Source organism: Colletotrichum costaricense, assembly GCF_030867565.1.
Source record: "Colletotrichum costaricense strain IMI 309622 chromosome Unknown Scaffold_8.1, whole genome shotgun sequence".
In the NCBI taxonomy this organism is placed as follows: Eukaryota; Fungi; Ascomycota; class Sordariomycetes; order Glomerellales; family Glomerellaceae; genus Colletotrichum; species Colletotrichum costaricense.
Genome location: NW_026848237.1, coordinates 1,053,401 through 1,076,516, shown reverse-complemented (window position 1 = coordinate 1,076,516; position 23,116 = coordinate 1,053,401). Strand labels below are relative to the sequence as shown.

General features: G+C 50.7%; 7 protein-coding genes across 7 annotated transcripts; 3 read left to right on the top strand and 4 right to left on the bottom strand.

Moving 5' to 3' along the window:
• Window positions 1–144: 144 nt before the first annotated feature.
• On the bottom strand, window positions 145–1,746 carry CCOS01_08394 (uncharacterized protein; the record flags this gene model as incomplete). The annotated part of the gene is made up of 8 exons (XM_060456555.1): window positions 145–498; window positions 623–752; window positions 806–871; window positions 938–992; window positions 1,049–1,185; window positions 1,253–1,424; window positions 1,499–1,526; window positions 1,597–1,746. The coding sequence occupies 8 exons, from the start codon at window positions 1,744–1,746 to the stop codon at window positions 145–147; spliced, it is 1,092 nt and encodes a 363-aa protein (XP_060312829.1).
• Window positions 1,747–2,964: 1,218 nt separating this feature from the next.
• CCOS01_08393 (phenylacetaldoxime dehydratase) lies at window positions 2,965–4,074 on the top strand (the record flags this gene model as incomplete). Its single annotated transcript, XM_060456554.1, has 1 exon — window positions 2,965–4,074. One exon carries the CDS (start codon window positions 2,965–2,967, stop codon window positions 4,072–4,074), a length of 1,110 nt encoding a protein of 369 aa, XP_060312828.1.
• Window positions 4,075–4,831: 757 nt separating this feature from the next.
• Window positions 4,832–5,306, bottom strand: CCOS01_08392 (uncharacterized protein; the record flags this gene model as incomplete). Its single annotated transcript, XM_060456553.1, has 2 exons — window positions 4,832–5,086; window positions 5,139–5,306. Coding segments are annotated over 2 exons (423 nt in total), but the record flags the coding sequence as incomplete, so codon positions are not given.
• A 1,653-nt stretch (window positions 5,307–6,959) lies between these two features.
• CCOS01_08391 (uncharacterized protein) lies at window positions 6,960–8,858 on the bottom strand (the record flags this gene model as incomplete). Its single annotated transcript, XM_060456552.1, has 3 exons — window positions 6,960–7,685; window positions 7,767–8,458; window positions 8,513–8,858. 3 exons carry the CDS (start codon window positions 8,856–8,858, stop codon window positions 6,960–6,962), a joined length of 1,764 nt encoding a protein of 587 aa, XP_060312826.1.
• A 3,019-nt stretch (window positions 8,859–11,877) lies between these two features.
• Window positions 11,878–15,010, top strand: CCOS01_08390 (uncharacterized protein; the record flags this gene model as incomplete). Its single annotated transcript, XM_060456551.1, has 8 exons — window positions 11,878–11,973; window positions 12,053–12,373; window positions 12,436–13,111; window positions 13,174–13,349; window positions 13,421–13,727; window positions 13,789–14,391; window positions 14,450–14,738; window positions 14,797–15,010. 8 exons carry the CDS (start codon window positions 11,878–11,880, stop codon window positions 15,008–15,010), a joined length of 2,682 nt encoding a protein of 893 aa, XP_060312825.1.
• Window positions 15,011–15,377: 367 nt separating this feature from the next.
• CCOS01_08389 (acyl-CoA dehydrogenase domain-containing protein) lies at window positions 15,378–17,910 on the bottom strand (the record flags this gene model as incomplete). The annotated part of the gene is made up of 7 exons (XM_060456550.1): window positions 15,378–15,789; window positions 15,834–16,311; window positions 16,386–16,841; window positions 16,898–17,141; window positions 17,223–17,302; window positions 17,355–17,558; window positions 17,607–17,910. The coding sequence occupies 7 exons, from the start codon at window positions 17,908–17,910 to the stop codon at window positions 15,378–15,380; spliced, it is 2,178 nt and encodes a 725-aa protein (XP_060312824.1).
• A 1,820-nt stretch (window positions 17,911–19,730) lies between these two features.
• On the top strand, window positions 19,731–21,192 carry CCOS01_08388 (uncharacterized protein; the record flags this gene model as incomplete). Its single annotated transcript, XM_060456549.1, has 5 exons — window positions 19,731–19,949; window positions 20,060–20,326; window positions 20,465–20,679; window positions 20,751–20,861; window positions 20,925–21,192. 5 exons carry the CDS (start codon window positions 19,731–19,733, stop codon window positions 21,190–21,192), a joined length of 1,080 nt encoding a protein of 359 aa, XP_060312823.1.
• Window positions 21,193–23,116: the final 1,924 nt, after the last annotated feature.

The following is a 23,116-nucleotide window of genomic DNA, read 5'->3' as shown; positions in this document are numbered from 1 at the left end:
CATGACGTGTCAAGGTTCCTCTTCATATTACGAACCAAAGTTCCAACGCCTTTGAGGCGGGCTTGTACACTAATTACAAGCTAATCGTTTACTGTACATTATCTAACATGGATATCGTGGTGTTTTCTCTCGCCGAACCAAGCCCTACGCCATCCTCGAGATCTCAAACGTAGTCTTGACATGGATGTTGCCCGTATTACTGCGAATCTCCTCGTCCGAACGCTTAGCCGAAACCGATACGTCGTGTAGGCTCTTCATGATGCGCTCCTCGCTGTCGTTATCAATCTCGGTCCACCCCATATTCGCCGAGCGACCATCCTTGGTCAGTTTATCGAGACGATGACTGCTGCTCTTCGCGCCAATCGTGACGATGTGATTAGCCGACTCCTGGCCGCCCGTCTTGGAGCGGTTCTTTGACGTGCGGGATCGCACGGCCGAAGCGTTTTTGGCGATCCAGGGACCCAGGACCGGGGCGTTGACGGCTAGGATTGCGACGAACTGTCGGGGTGGGAAAAAGCCGGGGTCAGTGGGGATGAACGAACGGAATCAGAGTTTGCCGGATCAGAAAGGGAGAAGGGGGGGGGGGGGCACGGTAAATTGGATTGAGGAACGTGGGCCTTACTGTTTCTCTGATGGACCAAATGGTGCCTAGGTTGATCGACTTTGCATCCTGCAGGCAGAGGATGCACCTAAGAAGCGTGGCAATGATGATGAAGACGCCTGTGCAGAGCCACAAAGAACAAATAATTTTCCTGACCATCATTAGTAACTAAAATAAACTAAGTTTGCCATGGAGTTGACTTACTTGGCCGTTGGCATCTGAACAGACCATAGCAATGGTATTGGGATGTAAAGAATCATCATGTCGGTTCTATCTCCGTGTCAGAACATTTTCCACAAGTCATAGGGCTGTGAGGTGTCCTTCGGAAAGACATACGTGACGTTGGTAATTGCCAGTGCAATGTAGTTAGGAATGTTCAGCGCACAGGCATCTGTATCCGCAAGTCAACTTGAGGTCCATCAAAATCGAGCGAGGAGAGAAACGAACCGCCAGGGTATGGATAAATCTGCCAGTTCCTGTGTACTGGCATGCACTTTGTCATGATGACAAGGACTGTGGCGACGTAGCATAGAACACACGCTCCGGCAGTTATCTTCACCATCTTTTGCTGCTGCAAGTTAAGTCTATTTCCCATCAACCAAAACGTCAGCTAACCTTCCACAGGGAGGATGACTAGTTGGTGGGTCGTACGTGAGCCTCATGTAGAGGAAAAGCATGCACGCTTTCAAGCACCAGATCAGGGTAACGTAGAGAACCCATCCTGCCAGAAGGCATTTGCTACCAATGACGATTGACTGTTTTTGTTGGTCCGAAAGCGTCAGGGCAATCGCATCGCTCATTCCGGTGATGCTACCATATCGACCTGAAGCGGAGAGAAAGAAAGTTAGATTTTGATCCGATCTCGCGAAGTAAGGGGGCTGTCAACGGAATCCTCACCGATCATCTCAAGCATCAACAACTCGCCCTAGAAACCCAAGGGTCAGCTCCAAACTCTATCTTTAAAGCGGTCGTGCGCTGGGTGAGGACACCCTTACCGTCCAGAACAACACCGCGATGGCCGCGAAATAATCATCTCCTTCCCAATTGGTCCCAACGAGTCTCGTCCGATAGACTATGCGTATCAGGAGCACGAGCAAGCCGATGGCATACTCGGTCCAAGCCTCGACTTGGAACGGCGTCGCCATGGTGTGAGCTGGCGCTGGTGGTGGGGGAGTGCCCGGGTGGGAAGATGCGGGCTATGCAGTTGCGGTGGTCTCTCGTCCGCAAGTTTCGCCCCTCACCTCTGCAATGTGATGTGGCCTCCCTTTTCAACCCAGGAAGCAAAAGGCTTCTGCTGGGGCCAGGCATGAATTATACAAAATTCCCGCTGTCCAAATCCAGTCATGCCCTAGGCGCGTGTTTGCCAGTTCTGGGATCTTGGAAGCAAAAAACACTATAGAACCAGGGGGTCAAACTAGGACCTTATGGTGCCATGTTGACACTTTGAGTTGCATTCCGACATCTTGCCGTGGGAAAAAGGGGCCTTTCGAACAGAATCCCCATCCGTACCTGAATCGTGAAAGTCGTCTTTGAGGGACTAGTGTCGGGGCTCGCAATATAGATCTGCGCCTGTCTTTGCAATTCTGAGGCTGCAGCAGGCTGGGAAGCCTGGGGAGGCCGTCCTTCTGCCCACCGCGGGTGGAGTTTGCGCGCTTGGTGGAACGTTGGTCAGGATGTCAATAGTTTGCGACCCCTGCGAGAGGGACCTTTCCGAGTGCTGCCCAAGACGTGACGCGCAGTCATATCTATCATGCGTTTGCCGTCCCGCTGGAGAATGTCTCTTTGTTATTTCCTGGTGCGGAGACGTCTCGGTGCGCCATCTACTTAGCGTAAAGTCAGTGCCCGGGGAAGTCAACCGTCTCTTTCTTAGCTCACTACTGCCCTCGTGGGCGCGAGACATTGAACTGGTAGCCATATGAGATAAAGTCGTTCGGAATTGGGTTGACAGCACATAAGGCAGAAATGGCTTGTAATCGTCAAGATAACAAGTCGGATCTTCCGACATGCTGGTTCGTCCCATGATGCAACGACGGTTCGAAGCTACGCCAAGTTGGTATTTGGAGTCGCAACTAAGGTTGTAGGGACAGACCCCATCAATCCCAAGGACTTGATCGTTTGGGAAACGACACGACCTTTGCCGATTGCTTCTCGTCAAGCATCCCTGTACTTGCATCTCAGCATGGCATTTCGACTTGACCCTAGACCATCTTCCAAAGATGCGGCCTTGTTCCTCCGCTTCTTGGTATCAGTCAGGTTCCTAGCCCCTTGGTGTGGCTTAAAAGCATAGTCCCCCGACTCTCTCTCCTCGGCCGGCTACTCTCTATCCCCCCTTGTCACCAATCCCATCAACCGTATTACGCAAGATGCTTGTCTCCGCAATCCCAGAGCACCTCCAGCAGTGCCCCCGAAAGATCGCTGCCAAGACACCACCTGGCTTTCAACCTCCTTTCCCAGCTTATAGCGCCAGCTTCCCCAAGGACACGAAAGACCTCGTCTTCGCTGTTATCGGTGCCCAGTACACCTCTCAATCCAACGCTGATGGCGCCGCCGTCGCCCAGTTGACCAAGTTCACCACCTCCAAAGCTGTCGACGCCGTGGCCCGCCCGCAGTTCGCCGAGTGGGCGTCCGTCACCGACAACAAGGGCTACTACAACGTTGCTCACCTCGCATACTGGCCGAGCAAGACAGCCTACGAGAAATGGGCCGTCGACTCAGGGTTCCAACAATGGTGGGAGGAGCTCGAGGCTGGGTCACACAGCAACGGATGGTTCCTCGAAATCTTCTTCCCAACAATCGACCGGTTCGAGACGGTGTTTTCCAATAATGAAGTGCCTGAGGGTGCAGCACACATGAGAGAATGTGTTAGGGGCCCGATCCAGGAGCATGTTTACTGGGGTAGCATGCGTGACCGCATGGCTGCTGCTCAGGACGATGAGCTGGCTGGAGAGAAAGTTGAACGACCAGCGACGACTAACCACACCAACGGGACGAACGGTACCAACGGAAACACAACATCGTTATCTCGCAGAGTCAAAGTCGGTGGTAAGCGCAATTTGGCCATCATTCGCTCCGGCCAAGACTGGTCCGACACTCTTCCCGAGGAGCGCGAGCTCTATCTCAATACTATGCACCCTGTCCTCATCAAGGGAATGAACTTCCTGCGCGATCAAGGAGAGGAAGTTGGTTGTCACAGCTGCCGGTTCATGGATTTAATTGACCCCGTGACGGGCAAGGTCGACAAGGATCGCACCTTTGGACTGGCATTCTTCGATGAGCTGGGCTCACTTGAGGGATGGGCTAAGCAACACTCGACACATTTGGAAATCTTTGGAGGCTTTCTGCAGTATGCAAAGAAGCTGGAGAATAACGTGTCGCTCCGTCTGTTCCACGAGGTTCTGGTACTGAAACCCGAGCAGCAGCTGTTTGAATACGTTAGCTGCCACCCAGGTACTGGTCTGCTGGCTATAGTTTAGTCGCATATCAGGGTCGAGATACCAAGCGTTGATTCAAGATACAAATACCATTATTCCAGTCTCGATGGGTGCTACGGCTGAGGTGAACTAGCGGTTATAGGAATGCGTGTTGCCATAATGATGCATCTGATGCCTGAGACTCACTCTATGCCTCTAGGAGCTTTCCTGAATCAAGTTAGGTTGACGTAGCTCCCTCGGGTGAGTATCCTCCCTTATCGTGCGGATGTCACAACTCCGCAAGCTCACAGATGCTGTGGTTCCTAAATTGTCGGAATACCTACATCACATGAGTGATCTGTTATCAAAGATCCCCTGATGTTTTCTAGCCGCAAAAGGCATTTCGTCCTAGGTTTGAGCGCGGATTTCCGTTGCGGTGCCCATCGCCAGCGCACCGCCGAAACCCGAATCCGACAATCCGGAGATAAGTGGATTTCTATCCCGACGAGTGGGTCCCGGACCGGCTGGCCAGCGCAGGGTCATCAGCTGAGCTAAGAGTTCAAGCATAGCGGGACAAAATAGCGGGCGTCCGGCATCCCGTCCCTTACGAAACTTGTAGAGACACCTGGTGCCGCCAATTACCTTGCTCTAGTCATGTTGGGGTTGCGAATGGTTCCTCGTCAGACACCTTCAGCTCAATCTTGGAAGAAGGCGCGTTCCGTTTATGACAGCTCTCATACAGCCGAAAAGACTTGCACTACTATGTGTGACAGAACATAGTAGATTCCTATTCCCAAGTAACATTCAAGTTCTGAGGCGCCTATGCTGATACTTTGCCGGATGCCTCCTTTCCCTCATTTTCTATTATCCTCGGATCCGGTTTATTCCTGAAAAGAGCAGTAGCGCCAAGCGGATTGCGGTCATCTTCAACAAAAACCTCCTTCTTGGGCCCTTTAGAGATGGATATCACGCCAAATCCTTCTTTTCTCATCCAAAGGGAAAAGACTACGATAGATACTCCCTCACCCTCGGCCCGAGGGGGTGAGATCTTTCGACAAGCAGGGCTAGAAAAGGACTGCATCAGGATCGTAGACGAGCTAAGAGGACGTCGGAAGATGCTGACTTACAGCACACCTAAATTCAGGAGCCACTCCTGCAGCGGAGACATTTGCACCTCCGTCAGTGAGCATTCGACTAGGACGATACTTGGACACAACGACATATATCTCTTCATCATGCTCGTTCACGACCCACACGCAAGGGGGAATGCCTTTTATGGTCCAGTATATGACGCCGAAGCCTCACTCTTCGCATTTCAGTTCATAACTACTCACAGGATATCCTAATATGATAGATATGGCCCTTTTGATAACTTAATCGCGCTGACTGGTCAAGGTATAGCGATCGTGGTGGGAGGTCGCCTGCATTGATGACCTCACCCGAAAGAGGGAGCTCCTTCGCCAGCATCAGTCGACTGGAACCATTCACCTCTTCTGGATTATGATGAATGTCCCAGAACATCCTTCAGAAAGCGGTGCAGTTCCAGTTGCTTTCAATTCGAAGGGTATCTGCAGGACATCAAAACGTAGAGGCTCACTGACGTCCTCGCATGCCATGTCACGTTTTGCACCGGTTGCGAGACAAAAGCTCAACTGTTCGAGAGACGAACAGCCACAATAACCTAGACCATGAACTCCAGAATCACTAGCTATGACGCGAAGATCGACGACTGACTCTGTTAAGATGATGACAAGGCTCTCTGAAATCGATTGGCCCTTGTCCATGTCTTTGGGCCAGCTCATCTTGAGACCACTACCCCTCGGACACTCGCTTGTCCGACCAGCGCAAATGTGATAGGCTCGTGTTGCGGGAAGCTCGAAGGAGGATACCTTCCAGCAGCTATGTCTCCGAGATACATCCAGAACTGTGTACATCGCCTGTTCATAAGAGACGTGTCTTGATCTTCCAATTGATACTCAGAGTTTATCAACCCTGAGAACATAACAACTTTCTCTCAGGTTCCCTTACAAAAGACTAGGGACGGAATGACCTTCCTGTGTCGTGGAGGAGCAGGGAGGCACGTTACAGCACATCAGTATTCGGACAGCGAGTAGCTTGCCGTGGACTTGCTTGGTTCCTCCTCCTTGCCGCAAAGCCCACTATCTCCACACTCATGATCCATAACACAATACCCTTTCAAGTTGGCAATGCACAACGAATTACATAATCCCCGATGGCACAATTGGCTAGCGCGTCAGACTGTTATGATTGAGGTTGTTCACTATGAGCAAAAGATATAGATATCTGGAGGTTGGTGGTTCGAGCCCACCTTGGGGAGGACAATTGCTTTTTGTAGTTTCTTACCACTATTCATCAGATTTCTGGCAAATGACAGTATACGACTATTTCGATTTTAGTATTTCTTCCGCTTGCAGTATTCTTTTGAAGGGTTCCCATTAAAGTACTGATCAATAATTCCGCCACTCTGCGAGATCACTTTTGCTCACTGATGCGTGGATAGAGTTTGTCATGCCCAGTAACATAACAATGACAGCATTTTAAATATACCTTAGCATAGTGAACATGTAAAGTATGGTTGCACAGGAATACTTCTGATTCAACCCGCTATTAGAGCATTGGAGTTCGGGATTCAGTGATGCGCAGAGACTCTTATCCTTTAGCAATTATAGCCGAAGTTAAGTAGATCAGTGTACCCTATCTATATGAATAGCTTTTGGCCCGAGGTAAGTCAAATTCGTGTACATGCGTTTAGTTAACTGGATTCAATGATAGAAGTCAGGACAGATCATGCCAGAACAAGTAATCATGCGATTCCGAAATTCATATCAACCTTCCTAGATGCACAAGACCTGGGCGAATACCATCATTGCAATCCCGAATTGCAACACCGAAATATTATCTAGATGAAATACTTAGACTACCTTACCTTAAGGACTCTTCGATTTCACCGAGTCAAACGTACGAACCACGACACCCACGTTGCGACAACCTGAGTTGCGTAAGAAATGCAAACACGCAAGGAACTGACGCTCATCTCTAACCCATAGGTTTTCATTGACCATCAAAAACTCCTCTTCTTCGACAAATCCTACCCCGAAGTACTCATCATTGCTTAGAATCTCAATCAGCTTTCGCCAGGAAGGCTTCTGTGACGTATCCAGGATGTCTTCCAAGACCACAAGTTCTCGCCTCTGAGGGTCGCCAGCACGTCCGACATTGAACACAAACTCTGCAGTATGTTGTTCGCCGCTAGAATCTCGTGAAGGTGATGTGATTGTCTCCCCGGGGCGTCTTCCATCAGTTTCTGTGGGAGGTGTCTCTTTGTCTGTCTCAAGGGAGACGCCTGCATGATCATCACTATAATCGTCCTCAGATGTCTCTAATGAAGGCTCTGGTAATGAATCAAGCGGAAAAGGCGCGTCGGATGTGTCCAGAGACTCTGCAGGGCTGAGAGGCCTGTAATCAACGAGACCTGTTAAGGACACCCCGGCGGTAGAATCTAGCTGGAAAGCTCTGGCACTGCCAATCCGGCTCTGAAGTTCTCGTCTGGCTGTTGCTTCCATTTGAACACACAAATTGGTGACAATTTTCTTGTACGTCCTGTACACTTTTCTGTCGGATGTCGGTGGGGACCTCCATGCCAAGTACAGCTTCTGATGGCAGGAAGAGACAGAGAAGGATACCGGGTGGTCTTGGAGGAACCTATGACACAAGAAGCAACTCTTCTTACTTACACCTATGAACCGGAATGACGGCATAAGCTCAGGATTTTGGTCGTAGAAACCGATAAGTTGCATCTCAGCATGAACAGCGAGATCAAGACGACAGGCCTTCCGGAAGCGCGGCTCTGGATCTGTAACACACCAGATTGTGGCCAATCTCCTCGCGAATTCTTCGTCTTGGTCTCCAGCGATTCTCCGTAGAACATCTCTCAAAGGCCGTTCGCCTTTTGCAATAGAAAATTCAAGCCTTGAGATGGGCTCGATAGGTTCTATACGCATCGGGCAAAAGAGGGCGGGGAACTCTGCTGGAAGCTTACACAACGCTATTGATGCGACCCCGTACCTCCCTAGCTTGTAGATACTGTATATCCAAGAGGGCACTGGTATGCTCTGGACAGAGAACAGAGCCTCGATACAGGTGGAAAGTTCCCATTTGGCTTTTTCTGCCCATAAAATGTAAGGCAAGAGCTCTGATGGAGGCGCTCCGGTTGCAATGGTTGTGATCGCACTAAATTTTCCCATCCATGCAGTGAACCTTTCGACTTCGTTGACCTCAAAGGTGGATGAAAGCTTCGGCAAGAACTGCTCAAGCCTCAAAATTTCTGATCTATGTTTCCGGAGGTCCGCAAGATAATACCAGATTTTGGCCTTGTCGAGACTAATCATCTTCAATAGGACACTCAGTCTCCGCTCGTTCGTGAGACCTTGCATAAATGTCAGTATGAGTCTTATAACACAAATCAAGAGTCACTATTTACCCATAGCAGATACGTCATGAAGAATTTCCATCACTCCCCGAAGAAGGACCAGTGTCGATGCGGACACCCCAGCATTACTAGCGATGCGAATGACCGAGCCCTCAGGCGCTCCTACCTCTAAGGTGGCCGCCGATACTGTGTCGCCATCTTTGTGGGTTGAAGCTAGTAGAGCGAAAGAATCGAGAAACTTTCGCTTTAGCAACTCTTCTCGGGGAACACCCGCGTCATGAGGGTGTCGATCCAGACCGTATGCCGTTGGACTACCCCTTACTGGGTCTAGCTTGTGAAGCAAAACGGCGTCTTGCACAAACCGTTTCTGTAAGTTTCCAGTGATTTCTAGGGTCATGACTATTCGTAGACTAAACCAGTCGATTATTCGTAATTACCAAGAGAGAGAGAGAGAGAAAAGGTTCAATGCGGTCGATAATTGATGCCGTTGTGTAACGTGGATGATGGTCAGCCCTCGTATAAGCTATGGAAGCAGGTTTCGCATTTGATATTGGAATCTTTCCATTGCTTGGAAGCATAGCCTTGATATGCTTTCTGTGCCGTATGATAACAACAGGCTTCCACCAATCGGAACAACTGATGCTCGTCATTATGATCAAGAGGGTTAAGTGATCGGTATTGATTCGACAACCCCTCGCTGCATTTGTCTTGACCTTACCGCTTGTCCTATCCGCCTTGTTTTCATCTCTCGTCGGCTGTTGGTCCACGCTGCAGGCGCCTTGCATGCAATAGGGTGTATAGATATTACCGCGTCAGTGCTTACAGGCTGAGAGATGGAAGGTTTGACGGCCTCCTGCATATGCCAGCAACTGAGGCAACAACCTACCCCGCTAGCGTGGTTTTGCTTGCCAACCATAAATGAACAACCCCTACTCATTTGACAATGTATCTACCTCAGTGACCCTGAGGATAAAGTACCGCGCAGGCCAGTCATGTAAAACACAATCTTCCCACCCGCAGGTACCCAAATGCCAGAATTACCAGAAGCATGTGGCGAGATTCTGGCTTTGCCGTGCACACATGTCGAGGAAGTCGGTTAGTGGATTGACCCCAAACCCCAGCAGCCCTGTCTGTCATGGTCTACTCGATTGAATGGAGACTTGTAAGTAGTTTACAGCATGACTGTGAGTACGACCGTGCCGTTGTGTCATTGGGGTACAATTTCAGCGAACTCTACGTCATTGGCCAGGGGCCATGAGCAGAGCGAACTCTCGACTTGGTCAAGGACATGAGATGGGACGCTCAGAAAGTTGAGGCATACCGGTCTAAAGGCCCTGACAACAGGATCTGCACAGCGACTGGCAAGCCGATACTACGCGTGCACCTGAACAGCGGCCTGACGTATTTGACCGCCGCTTCCCGTCAGCTTGAGCGGGTCGATCTGAAGGAGTCTGTGAAATCTGCGACGACATCAGGCGTGATCTAGTGGATGGATGGATGGATTGCTGATTTGGATTGGCAGTCGGCGTGATGGGGCTCATGTGACATGGCACCGTCTCCTACAAACTCCAGTCTTCGACGTCAGCAGTCAACAACACACCAGAAGTCTTTAATTGAACACTATCTTGAATATCGGCTCTACATCAAGGGCTATGAGAACAGAATATTCCAAATCAGCCCACTCGTGCTCACAAATGCCGCTGACCCCTGGGTCAAGACCAATTTTTGTGTCAAGACTTTCTCCATGTCACTGCTCAGAAGTCACTCTAAGATCAAGACCCAACTTTGCCATGGGTTGTATACATCAGCAGAAGTTTTGGATATTCTACCCAGCTGTCGCGATGTCCGAACAATCCATGATGATCATAGCCTGCTCCTGGCAATGGCGTTTGAGATAACCTAGCGTATGCGTGGTAAAGGAAAATTTCTAGCGAAAAAAAAAGCCACTGATCCCAGAAAAAGAAAGTTGAAGGCGAACCTCTATGGCCTCATCGAAAGATAACTTCAGTCGGGGTTATGCTCGTCTAATTCCAGCTAGCCCCGGGGGCCGGAAGTTCGTTCGTAGCCCACATATTCTTAGAACTAGGTTCAGGCTGCCCAGTTCTCTTATAGCAAAGTGAAAATCTTCCTTGGAAGCTTGTGACCTTTTACGAATCACATAATATTGGGCGAGGGCAATCGTTATTAGCAACGATTATTCTTAAGATGTTTCACCTGGTGAAGTCAAGCTTGGCATCCCAACACCTGCCCCTCGAGGCCCAGAAGGAAGAAACTAGCCAAGAACATAGCATGACTCGCTCGATTGCGCGCGGCATATTTGACTAGACCTCGTACGAGACTGTCGGCATACTCGGAGTTCTGTTGAGCATCCTGCTGTCTATCGGCGTCCGGCGGCCAGGCGGCAGTTCCCTCTCGGCTCTTGGTTGGTAGACCCGCAAAGAGACGAAATGGGCCGAATAGCTCAGTTACATGTCATAAAAACTTCAACGCGCCTGGCCCAAGCCTAATGTTCGTCTCGTATTGAATGATTGAATACCACTACATAATCATCGTATCTGACTCAAAGCAAAACTCGTTTTGGCCTTTTTCCATCTTTCTACTTCGCCATGTTCTCAGCATGTTCCTAGGAGTCAACTAGTTTCAGACAACACTGGAAGTCAATCTTTACGAGTTGATTGCTTTAACGGGCAAATGTGTACCATATGCCTTGTTCACATACCAAACGAGGTGTATTAACTTGACTTCTAATAAGGTTGCGGAGGATTCTTTTTCGTCAAGAGGGGAAATGCCACGCGGTGGCCAGTGGTCTTTAAATAGATCCGAGCGTCAATTTGATGAAGATGGCTTAAACTTTATCACTGCCCTAGCGAACGAACGCAGCCGATCGGATGGGCTGGCCCCACAAGGCTCACAGATGAAACCATGACAAGCAAACAGGTCTGGTGAGAAGGATGGTTATCAAGCCCAGACAACATACCATGATTCTAGGCCTGCGAGGCCGGCCAGGCCTACACAGCCTCTTCTCTGAGCTGCAAGAAGGGGTTCCCTAGTCTTGAGTCAAGTTGATGGCTCTGAAAAAAGTGAGTGCATGACGATGTAGGCGAACCGTCGCAACTTTATTCGCAGTGTGCCTGAAAACCCCTGTTGCAACTTGATCATGTCCTTTGCGTCGGGTACAGCGGACAGACCGAGCTAGTAAGTTGTTGTTAGTCCAAGTGGTTTGACTGACTATGATATTGCTCTGCGATCATGTTCGGATGATAAAACGAACGCCGGCTGCCCTACGAGGCGTTGGGGCCCTGATTTGTTTGGTCAGCTTCGGCCGTTCCTTCTCTCAGTCACTCTTTTGACCGTAACCTATAACCACTCATTTGACTCCTTTTCGTTCCTCATTTAAGTCATTCTCAGCCTTTATCATGGTGAAATCACGGGACTCTCTTCGGAGTCTCGTTGGGGCCATTGGTTTGCTAGCGGTTGGAACCAATGGTCAGACAGACAACACGGTTGAATGGGTTAGCTTCCTCCTGGGACCACCACTCCCCAATATCGCAAGAAGGACAACGGGACTGACAAAAGCCGTCTGTAATACAGGCTCTTGGAATGCCGCTTAAGTTCTTTGCTACGGCCGAGAATACACCATCATGCGCTGCAAGCTTTCAAGACGCAACGGGGGATGCCAAAACGTTCACACCAGTTCAGTCTAATACTGACACGGTGATGGCGGGTGGCACGGCTGCCGATCTAGCTACCACATTTTACTTAACAAACGGAATATTGGCCGGTGGTAAATCTTTCACCGATCCTTCGGGGATCAGAGTTGCTGGAGGAGGCTCCGGTGGTGGCTGCTGGGATGTCTCCAGCGGTACTGTCAAGGTTGCTGCATGCGATCTGGCCAAGAACCAGACATTCTATGTGAGCTGAAGTTTTCACTTGCTTGAGCTACGAAGGGTTTCCCTAACGAAAAGTTTCATCAGGTTGGCATTCCCGGAGACAAGCAGCCCTTCTTCATCTACTCCTCAACACTGGGTGCCCTCGAGAGGCCCGCCAACGCCGGCGAAGCCCTCACCTTCCCCTCAGCCAGCCAGACCCAGTTCTGCGCGTACGCCAACGACACCGGAAAGCTCGTCATTCCTCCCGCCACGGGGACCATGTACTACCCGCAAGCGCAATTGACAAACCTCACATCCACCTCCTTTGGCACCACTCCGCCAGCATCAGAAGGCGATATCCCTCAGTGCAGATTCGCCGACCAAGGCAACACATCAACATCCATGCTAGAAAGTATGGGTTCGACCGACTGCATCGTTGCGCGCTCTTTTGCTACCATCCCCAGCGGCTGCGATGCCAATCCTTCCAACAAGACTTGTATCCTTCACTTGTGGCCTGCCTTTTGTCTGGATCTTCCTGAAGCTCGCACTGGAGCCAATGCGTCGGATGCGCTTGAAGTTTGCGTGAGGAAGATTAGCCAGGGACCTTGTGTTGCTAATCCCTCAGGAGCCGCTTGCGCTTCTAATTTGTTCGCTGGGATCAAGTATGTTGGTGGTGTTGGTGGTGGAGGCGGTAGCGCGAACTCGAAGCGCCAGACTTCAAATGATCCTCTGTTTGGAAACCCCGGGTCGAATATTCCTCTTGAGGACCAGTTTTGGATGGGTAAGTTGTGACTGATTCTAGTACCAAGAGAGCCCCAATCACTGATACGAGGCTTGCTTCAGGCGTAATGAAGAACGTCATCAACTCAGCTATCGGTGCTTTCAAGTTTCTAGCCACGCCTCACGTCCAAGAGCTCAAGGTTACATGTATGGGGATGAGCCATCTTACCAGCATCTTTGAGGCGAGCGTCGGAAAGACCATTCGAGAGGGATGCAGAGACGCATTCAGAGCCTTTGATGTAAGTAAACACGCACTCAGGCCTCGTGAAAAGCCCCAGTCGAGTGCTTCTGCTGACGTCTAGTCAAACAGAGCATCCACGAACTCACCTACGACAACGATATTGAAAAGGCGGGCAGCATCTTCGCGGATGTTGTGGGACTCTTGAGTGTGGCCAAGGACGTCGCAACAGCAGCGAAGGCTGTTGGTGCCGTGGACGCTGTATTGGCAAAGTTTGGCAAGACTGCGGCAACTGTTGGCGAAGGCAAGGGGCTCATGCTGGAAGCTAAGGAGGGTGAGAACACCGTGCAGATCTTCCGTGATACCGGCGATGGAAAGCCCAAACTGCTGTACACGGATAGCGACGTTGCTGCCATGGAAAAATCCATCGAAGAAGGAGGTAAGTCTAAGCAACGCCAACTTTAGTCCAATTGATCAGGCTCCAGAGCTAACCTCGTCAGGATTCGACAACTGCAAAATCTGCATCGAGGGAGGTGGTGCCAGGGTCCGCCGCCAAAAGGGCATCTTGCGCAAGTTCTGTTGCTTCCTGAGTCCTCAGACCCTGGAAGCACCAGAGCCCGTTTGGAACGACCAGACTGGTCTGGCAACCGGCCTCGGCACATCTGAAGCCATCCCCTTGGCCAATCGCGTCGTAGCCACTCTCTCCGAGACCGCAGCCCTCACGGCTGACGAGAAGACGCTTATCACTACCATGAGCGAGGGCTTTGCCAACTGGTACACCAAGGCGCAGTCCGTCTCCGCCAATGTCGACGAGATCAGCGCTGTGTTGCTCGAGGCAAGGAAGAAGACCGCCGACTGGGGCAAGATCGCCACCGCAACGTCCAAGGCGTATGGTCTGAGTGATCAGGAGAAGTGGGCTCTCAAGACCTGGATCCAATGGTACATGATCAACCCCGAGTTCAACAACGCCTTGTCAAAGCTTCCCTCTGCTACTGGCTTAGTTGTACGCTCGACTGATCTTGATGCTGCGACGGTCAACATGCTCAATAAGCTTGAGTCCGGTGTGATTAGCAAGGGAAAGGCAGGCATCTACGAAGTTCAAGGTGAGTTATGCTGATATTCTACAGTGTTCCAATGTTTGTATTTGCTAATGACTTGTAGACCTCGTTCTCAACGTCAACACACCTTCAGGTGGCACCGGCGAGGTTCGCAAAGTCATGGCGACGACCCTCAACCTCGGCGACGGCATGTTCACAACCACAAAGGACTACCTCTTCATGATCAACTCCAAGTCAGGTCGCTACATTGAAGCCGTTGCCAACTCGGAATACCGCGAGACCTCATTTGTGCAGGGGATTTCCGGAAAGTTCAAGCTCATCGGCAAGCAAGAGTTGAACGGTGGAGAAACCGCCAAGGCGGCGGGCAAGCCAGGTCCTTATGCCGTCTACTAGTGAGTAAATCGACGTCAATGTTTCAGCTGAAGTTCCCAAGACTAACCAGGAGAAAAGCTTTGATGAGGTCGAGGCTCCGGCTTCAACTTCGAAGGCTACTGTCGCGGACGTCAGAAAAGCCCTGACTGATGAGGGTGTCACATTATCTGGAGGTTCTGCTAAGCGCGGTCTCGATGGCCTGCTAAATGCACTTGAAACGAGAGTTGTTGGCTCTGGGAAGAGGAGGCATGACTTGGATTATCACGTCCGCAATCGCGTTGTCCGTCATTGAGACAGCGGGTTCGGGCGATGATTGTAGGCTGTGGGTAGTACCCAGGCAGCTTCGTATACATATATCAAAGTCACTTCTGACCACTTCCTTCCATTTCCTTCGAGAAAACATTGCTATGACGATCTTCGTATTAGTAACACTTCCAAAGCACACAAATGTAGAATACATCATCCCAGTGGTGTCATTGTTCTCGCTTCTAAGTTTGCTTAGGGTTGTTTAGATGACAGCAGGCCCTGTATTGCCCCCTTGCTTCCATTGAAAGCTGAGCACGTAATAATGCTTGCTGAAAGCTCTCCCGGGATCTTCTTGGCCCAAATCCCAAACTTCCTTTCGCCGAAAATTTTTTGCCAGCAACTCGACTTGATCTTCAGCGGCGGACACCTTGGTCCATAGTATTGACTGCAAGCATGTACAGCTGCAACTTCTCTGACCAATCGGGCCCAAAAGTCATCAGGACTTCTTGCATGACTCTTGTATCAGGCGAACGTCCAACCCCAACCTTCTGTCTGACTTTCTCCTGGATCTCCCGCACTTCCTTCAACGTCTTCAGTTCCGCCTCGCTCGCCGGTCGAAGCGCACGAGTGGGAGGCTTGGTTCCGGCGTCATCAAGGTCTTGTTTCACGTACATTGGGGAGCCACGAGGAGGGTCAATCAGGACCTCCAGCCTAACCCTCTCCAATTCCTTCTTCTCGCCAGCAAGCGTCGGCCCAAAGAGAATTCGCAAGTATTCAGGCGTGTCTTTGCCAGCGATGACGAGACGGCGCAGTGGCAATTCCATCCTGGGCGAACTGAGATAGGATCGATTTTAAGCGAGCGCAACAACGCCTGCCCCTCCTCAGATTTTCGCGCCACATTGTTGTAATAGTTGTATGCGGGGCCCATGCCCGGCGACGCAGCCGTGGACGAGAGACCACAGCCATGGCATTTGGATGAGTCCCCGGGTGACACAGCGGACGGAACTGCGGTCGCCTGTCCGGGCCTGCTACCACCCATGAAGTTCATCAGGAGGTCTCTGATCTCAGACCAAGTTTCTCCGAGGATCTCCTTTTCCTCAGCAGAGCAAACGGTCACCTTCTCAAGACCACCCGGGATTCCTGCAGCAGCCAGCTCTGGCCCAATAGCGGCAGCGAGCTCGGGACTGTCTGTCGACCAGCTCCAGGGAGCAAACGCAGCATGTTCAGCACCTGGGCTGCCTTTGAAGAAGGCTTGGAGAAGGGGAGTCACAGTCGCTCTGGCTCTATCACGTTCGGTAGGCTGCGAGAGGATCTGAGCCGGGCCGCCTCGCAACACGAACCGGCTGACTGGGTGTACGGCGATGAGTTTCTCGGTTACGGGACTATAACGCTCAATACTTATCATAACTTTGCGCCTCTACTCACAGCTGCACCAATCTCTTGCCGAACAGCCAAGTCCGTGATGATCTCCTCACTTCCACCGCCGACGATGTTCACTCGAAGGTCTCTGCTGATCTGTTCGACGCGAGCCCCAACGCCGCCACGTTGATATCCAGCACCACCAAATATCTGCTGTGCCTCCCGGTTCGCGAGCTCTAGAAGACGTCCGCCGTGAATCTTGGCCATGGCGATCCTTGATGCTAGTTCCGTGCCCATGGAGCCGGTAGTATGAGCATGATACGCAATCTGTTCGAGCCAGGCCCAGTGCGATTCGATGTAGCGCGCCATTGTGATGAGCTTATGTCGAATGATCTGATGATACATGAGTGGCTTGCCGAATGTGTGGCGGTCTATGGCATGTGCCCAGGCGTCTTCCAGGCAAATTCTGGCCTGGCCGTTCATGAGTACAGCAAGGATGAATCGTTCCTTGTTGAAGTCTGTTTGTTCAGTATAAGAGCCAAGGTATATGTCATCTTCTCACAGGGTCACCTACTGGTCATAATGTACTGGAACCCAGCGTTCTCCTGCCCGATGAGGTGGTTGACAGGTACTTTGACATTGTCCAGTGTCACCCATGTGCTATCTCCAGCGTTCCATCCACTATTACTAATTTTGCGTCGAGAAACGCCGGGAAGATCAAGAGGAATGACCAGGACTGAGATGCCCTTAATACCAGGGCCTCCAGTCCTTACAGCAGTTGTCATGTGGCTAGCACGTATCGCACCGCTGATCCATTTCTGAAGGTTCATTAGTCTCAAGTCGTGAGCATTGAAGAGATGCAGGAGTCCATCTGTAGAGTTTATAGTATTTTGACTTACCTTGTGGCCGTTGACTGTGTAATATGTTCCATCATCTGATTTGGTTGCCGTGGTCTTCAAATTCGCCAAATCGGAGCCGCCTTCACGCCTTTAATCACGACACTCTCGAAAGAAACGTCCGACAATACTCACCAGTAGGCTCGGTACAACCGAGACAAAAGCTTGTTTTCCCGTTAACAAGCCCAGGAAGCCACCATTTCTTCTGCTCTTCTGTGCCATGATGGATGACAGGAGGTACACCGATTGTCGTGCCGCCGTTGAGTCCCACAGACACTCCGGCAGCCCATATTCTACTAGCTTCGTAGCTTACAACAAGCGAGTGAAAGATATCCCATTCTAGGAATGATGTCAGAAGACGGCTTCACACTGAAGCTTCGTGCTTACTCTCAGCTGGGACATTGCCTGGTAATGGAACATCGCCAGCATATTCACGCGGCAACTCTGGGAAAGCCAAGCCTGATTTGGCAAAGTGAATTCTTGCTTCATCGGGGACATGCCCCTTCTCTTCCCACTCTTGAATATTGGGCGCGATATGCTCCTCGATGTACTTGCGCACGTAGTCCCTCACCCTCCGATGGCTTTCATCGTAGTAAGGAGAAGTCAGGGTATTGTACCACGCCGGCTCCGCAAAGGGCGCAGGGTTGCCGTATGGCTCAACGACGGGAACATTCTTGACTTTGATTGACATTGTCTCTCTTCAAATCTGGCTCGCTTTCTGACCAGCATTCTTGTAAATGCCATGACTCTTGTCCATCAGTTTCCTAAAATACATGTGCGGCCCGGTGCACGGTTCGGGATGAGCCGAGGTCCGCCTTGGATACAGCCACTTGCCCCGCGCCATCCACGTAGCTTCTTGTCACGTCTCGCTCCTACCCCGCGCTCCCGCGCTTGGGGATTTCGGGGGGAAAAGGGGCTTGAATTGTTAGACAGCCCTTAGTTGATCCGGATGTGCGATGCGGTCGGACTTTGTTACCTTTAGGCACGACTCGCATCGGTGTTAGGTAACGGCGACAACACTTGAGGCACAAGCTGGCACGGCTTGGTGTCTAAGGCCTAGGTTTCGGCCGCAAGGAAGCAGGCAGCACCTTCTTTCAGCTGAAATGCCGTTATTCCTGCAGGCCAGACCCTGTCACTAGTTTCGACGGGGGAAAGATGCCAAAGTGAAGGCGATTTGGGTGGTTTTCTGTGAAAAAGCATCTTGGACACTGGATCGCAATGCGGCAGGTGAGGTCGATCCTTTGTGACAAGCTCCAAACAACCTACTTGATCGTCGACTTTGTCTACTGATGTTGCATCAAGCATGGGACTCTTCAAACCCAAGGTTCAGGTACGGAGGAACCCTTGATGTGACATCGAAGAATGCAAACGCGACGTATCATGTGATAGAGCATCCTGGCCATCGACCGGAGAGATGTCTGTGACAGCCAAGCGCCCTCCTACCAGCAATTCGCCCTCGTGAGTTTGAGTAGCGCACAGCTTCATATTTCACGATACCCCTCAAAGCAAAAAGGAAATACCTCCTTCTCTCATTCTCGGCCTCATTGTCTGAAAGAAGTATGTAAAGCCTCGGACTCGGCGAGTCATTTCGGGTCTTCGGCTTCATGTTTGACGTCAGCGGTAGGACCTCTCCCTGTTCGTCCCTGATTGACTTTTAAAGTTGTATAAGCGCACCTTTTCCTCTCTTCCGCGCGTCTGGCTGGCCACCTACTCTACCGGCTATCAAACACGTGTATGTGTTGGCTGATCAAGCCGTCTCCAAATTGTCTGAACACATTGTTCCCGGCGTCTTGGGTATTGTCCGAACAAGTCGAAACGCAACGGAAGGAATGTTGCACGTGGAAGATCCGGAGAGGAGGGAACCAATCAGCCAGCCCACCGATGCTAATGAGAGTTGCAAAGAGTCGGGATTTGAGCTGTCGTAAGCGAAGTTCTGCTTAGCAGAAACTCTACCATGTCAACGTCAAGCCATAACCAAGAGAGTTCTAAGTCAACTACTCCAGCTGAGCTGCAGTTGGTGGAATAACGCGAGAAACACGCGTTAGCAGGCAACCGGCCTGCTTTCCTTTTACCGGAACATGTAGCACTCTAATTCAAAACTTGCACATTCAGCTGAGGAGGTGGTCACTTTTTTGACTTTCCGTTACCGTGTACTCTGTCAAGGATGGCAGCACACACAAAGTTCCCGTCTCGCAACCCTCTTGAATGCCTTGTGTCGAACTCTATTCAGCTTGGGAAAGGTCACCCACCGGGACGACGTTTCAGAGCTTGTCCAATTCAATTCATCCCCTCCCCTCCTCTTTTCTCATTGACTTTCCCAATCAGGTGTCATTTTCTTCCCTTCTAGAGCCCTTCTAGTGCTGCTTTCCTCAGCTTCTACCCCTCGATGCCATCACCGCTGCTGCCCCTACTGTCAAATTTTCTCCTCTTCCTCCCTGCCACCTATGGAAGCATCGTGACTTGTTGTACCGACCTACCGACCGACCGAGACCCCGGAGTCGGCATCGCAATATGTCGTTCTTTCGGTCGTTGAACACGGTCAAGGGCATGCCTCTCATGACACCGGAGCGAGAGGCTGCTTTTAGGGCGGAAAATCGAGCGGGAGAGGTGTATACGATCCACATCATCTTCTTCGTCCTCTCAATTCTCTCGGTTTGTGCCCGGCTTGCTGCGGCGAGGCAGTCTGGTCGCAGGCTGGCTTGGGATGACTGGCTGTCGGTAACTGCTCTAGTGAGTCTGCGATTCTCTGAGAGAATGGCTCGACGACGTTGAAAGTCTCATGATTCTCGTGGACTTCTTCCTTCTTCTTTAGTAGCGAGTGTCGCTTACACATGTTGCAGGTCTTCATCGTCGGAGTGTTCACCGGCACGATGTTCTGGCTCAAGTTTGGACTTGGTAGACACGAAGTAGTTGTCCACGAGGAAGACCCCATGAACATTACCCGATTCTATCAGACAATCTTCGCCAACGAGATTATGTATCCAATGGGGCTCGCAAGCGCACGGCTATCACTAGTGATATTATATCACCGCATATTTGGACTCTTCAGTGCGAGGTACTATCTCTACGGTCTCATGTTCTTCATCGGAGCTTGGGCAATATACGCAGTAAGTCACTTTGAGCGCCAGCAGAGTCCTAATCTGAAAGGGTTACCGTCTCACAAGGAAGTTGATATAAACTCATGCTACATGAGGCATGGGACGGTGCCATTGGATATTTTCAATAAGTACTGACACTAGAACTAGACTATCCCAACGATTGTGGCTTGCATACCCGTGCAAAACTTCTGGACTACACACAAGAACTGTCTTGACCTTTCCAAGCTATACATCAGCATAGCAGTTGGTAGCATCGTAACCGACTTCGTGTTGATACTTATTCCAATACCCTACGCGATGAGGTTGACGATGTCACCTTTTAAGAAAATGCTCCTCATCTCGTCTTTTGTATTCGGCGGGTTGTGAGTATCTTCTATCTTTTCATGCTTGCGAGCAGACAGACGAGAAAGACTCGCTAAAGGTTTATGAATAGCAACTGTTTCATCACCATCATCAGACTGGTCAAAGTCTCAACCTTTGACTACAAAGATCCCACATGGGGAACCGTCGATTTGATGATTTGGACAGGACTGGAGGCTTATTGGTAGGCACTTAATGCCCCATCTACGATAACTCTTGTCAAGGACTCACACTCATACTCGAATAGTGCCGTGATATGCTGCTGCCTACCGACCCTTCGCCCCTTACTCCAAGTCCTCCGTTCCAAATCCTCCAAAGACACCAACCAAAATGGAGACGAAATGAGTCGGCCTGACGTTTATCTGAAAATGCCACCGCAAATAGCTTCTCGCTCTTCTGAGGAGGCACTTGAGGAATACGACTTCGTCAAGATGAGTCTCGCAGATCTTCAGCAGTATAGCCGGCGCACGATGATCGAGACGGGAGGGACAGCATTGGTATATAGACAGCCATAGCAGGTTAAGACCAAAACATCATCTTAGAGCTAGTGTTTAATATCAATAATAGAGCCCACCACCTCAGTCCAAGATTGCGGTTATTCGACAAGCGAGCGTGCTGACATCAGAATTACTTCTAGAAGACGACACAGTAGCTTGACCGAGTCTCAGGAATAACAAAATCTCCCTGAATGGTTCAGGTCTCTTGGAGCCACTCGCTGTGTCGGCTTTGAAGACTTCACTAAGGGAGGGGATGTCTAGGCTCTAGTGGTCCTCTCGAGCGACATGGAAAGTACGTATTCGCAAGTATCTGTACCCAGAATCGACTTCTAATAGTTGGACAATATTTAGAAGCTAGACTGCATGCCAAGGCTATCGGTTCAACTGTCACGCTAGGAGAATGAAGGATTCTTCGAGATACGCTAGTTCTAGTCACACTATTGAACCTAAACTCGCCGTTGTCACACTAGCTTCCGCCGTACAGCCGTTCCGAGCAGAAACTCTATTGGGATCTTATCTGCTCAACGGGCGGCCATTTACAGGTTTAAGGTAATTATTCGCACTTCAGCATTGTTGTCCGAAAACCTTGCCCTAGTTTCGCTTAAGTAGACTCCTTTGGGCATTGATCCTTGCCTAAGGCTTGCTTGCAAGCGATATTCTTGCTGCCCTTGATCAATTTGTAGTCACGTGGAGTCGCGAACCAATCTCCAGACTCCAATTTCCTCCCACGGTTATGGAAGGAAGCGAGCCAGAATGGTGTCGACCTCGTCCCAGCAGCATTCACCCGTATCCGAATCGCGCTCCCATGGATTTGGATCCTTCTAAGGTAGGCTGCAGACGGAACGCTACTGCGTCTTAGACTTTTGTGTTTGAAGGTTGTCATACGACTTCGGACTTGGTCGCAATATCACATTTAGAAGCACGCGATCAATAGAGCACGCCTACCTAGCCGAGAAGATTCTAGTCATTGATACTAGGTACGGATACTAAGGAGGGAAGAAGGAGGCACGGGAAGGGGATATTTTGCCCGGGGTAGGCCTTCAAAGTAGGATCATGTCTAGCGAGATCTGACGAAGTCTGACTAACAGAAATCAATTGCCAATAGCCCCGATTAAGCAGAGAGACCATGGTTGAAACCTCGGGAATCAAAGAATACTCAGAGAAGTGATCCATACTGCTCATCCAGAAGAGGATTCGTTTGCATGCTATGAGATACACAGCTCGCAGCCCTGGAATCTTCCATATGTGGCGTGGCATGACGGCCCTTGGCCACCCAATTCGGAGCCCAAACCACGTCCCTGGCATAATGGGATGCCGACGAGTGGGACGTCCTGTCGAGTATGTCAAATCCATCAATGTCTTTCCCAAGTATCTCACATGTGGTACACACGTTGGTGCCTGCTAGGCTCCATCAACTACTGCGTATGCGGGCAATAATTCCCAATACTCCGGACACAAATCAGCTCTTTCCAGGGCGGGATCCCTCCCAAAGCCCTGTCGACAACATGGAAGCCATGCGGACTCTCAATTCTCGACCAACTGATAGGAGAGTTCTCTCAGGCGCAGACGTGAGTCGGTTCATCACTTTGCTCGTCTGTTGCGTCGCATCGTCCCACATCGGTCGAGGTAAGTATCCGTACGGCTTGCACCACATGTCGTCGATATCTGAGCTTCCACTCGACGACGTTGCCATCGACGCCTCTTTAATGGGCCATTTTCCCACGCTATCCAACGACCGTTGAAAAACCATAACCCGCCACTATCACTGGTCCGGTCCAGTTCGGTCCCCTTGCTCATATGAACAGGGCTAACGCACTCGGCCCCCATGCTGTCACTTCTCACTCGCCAACAGCCTTGATGGGTCCTCCTATCCGCCCCTTGAGGATCGGTCATCAAACACTCTTCTCGTTGCATCTCCTCCCCGGCTTCACTCGGGGACCGT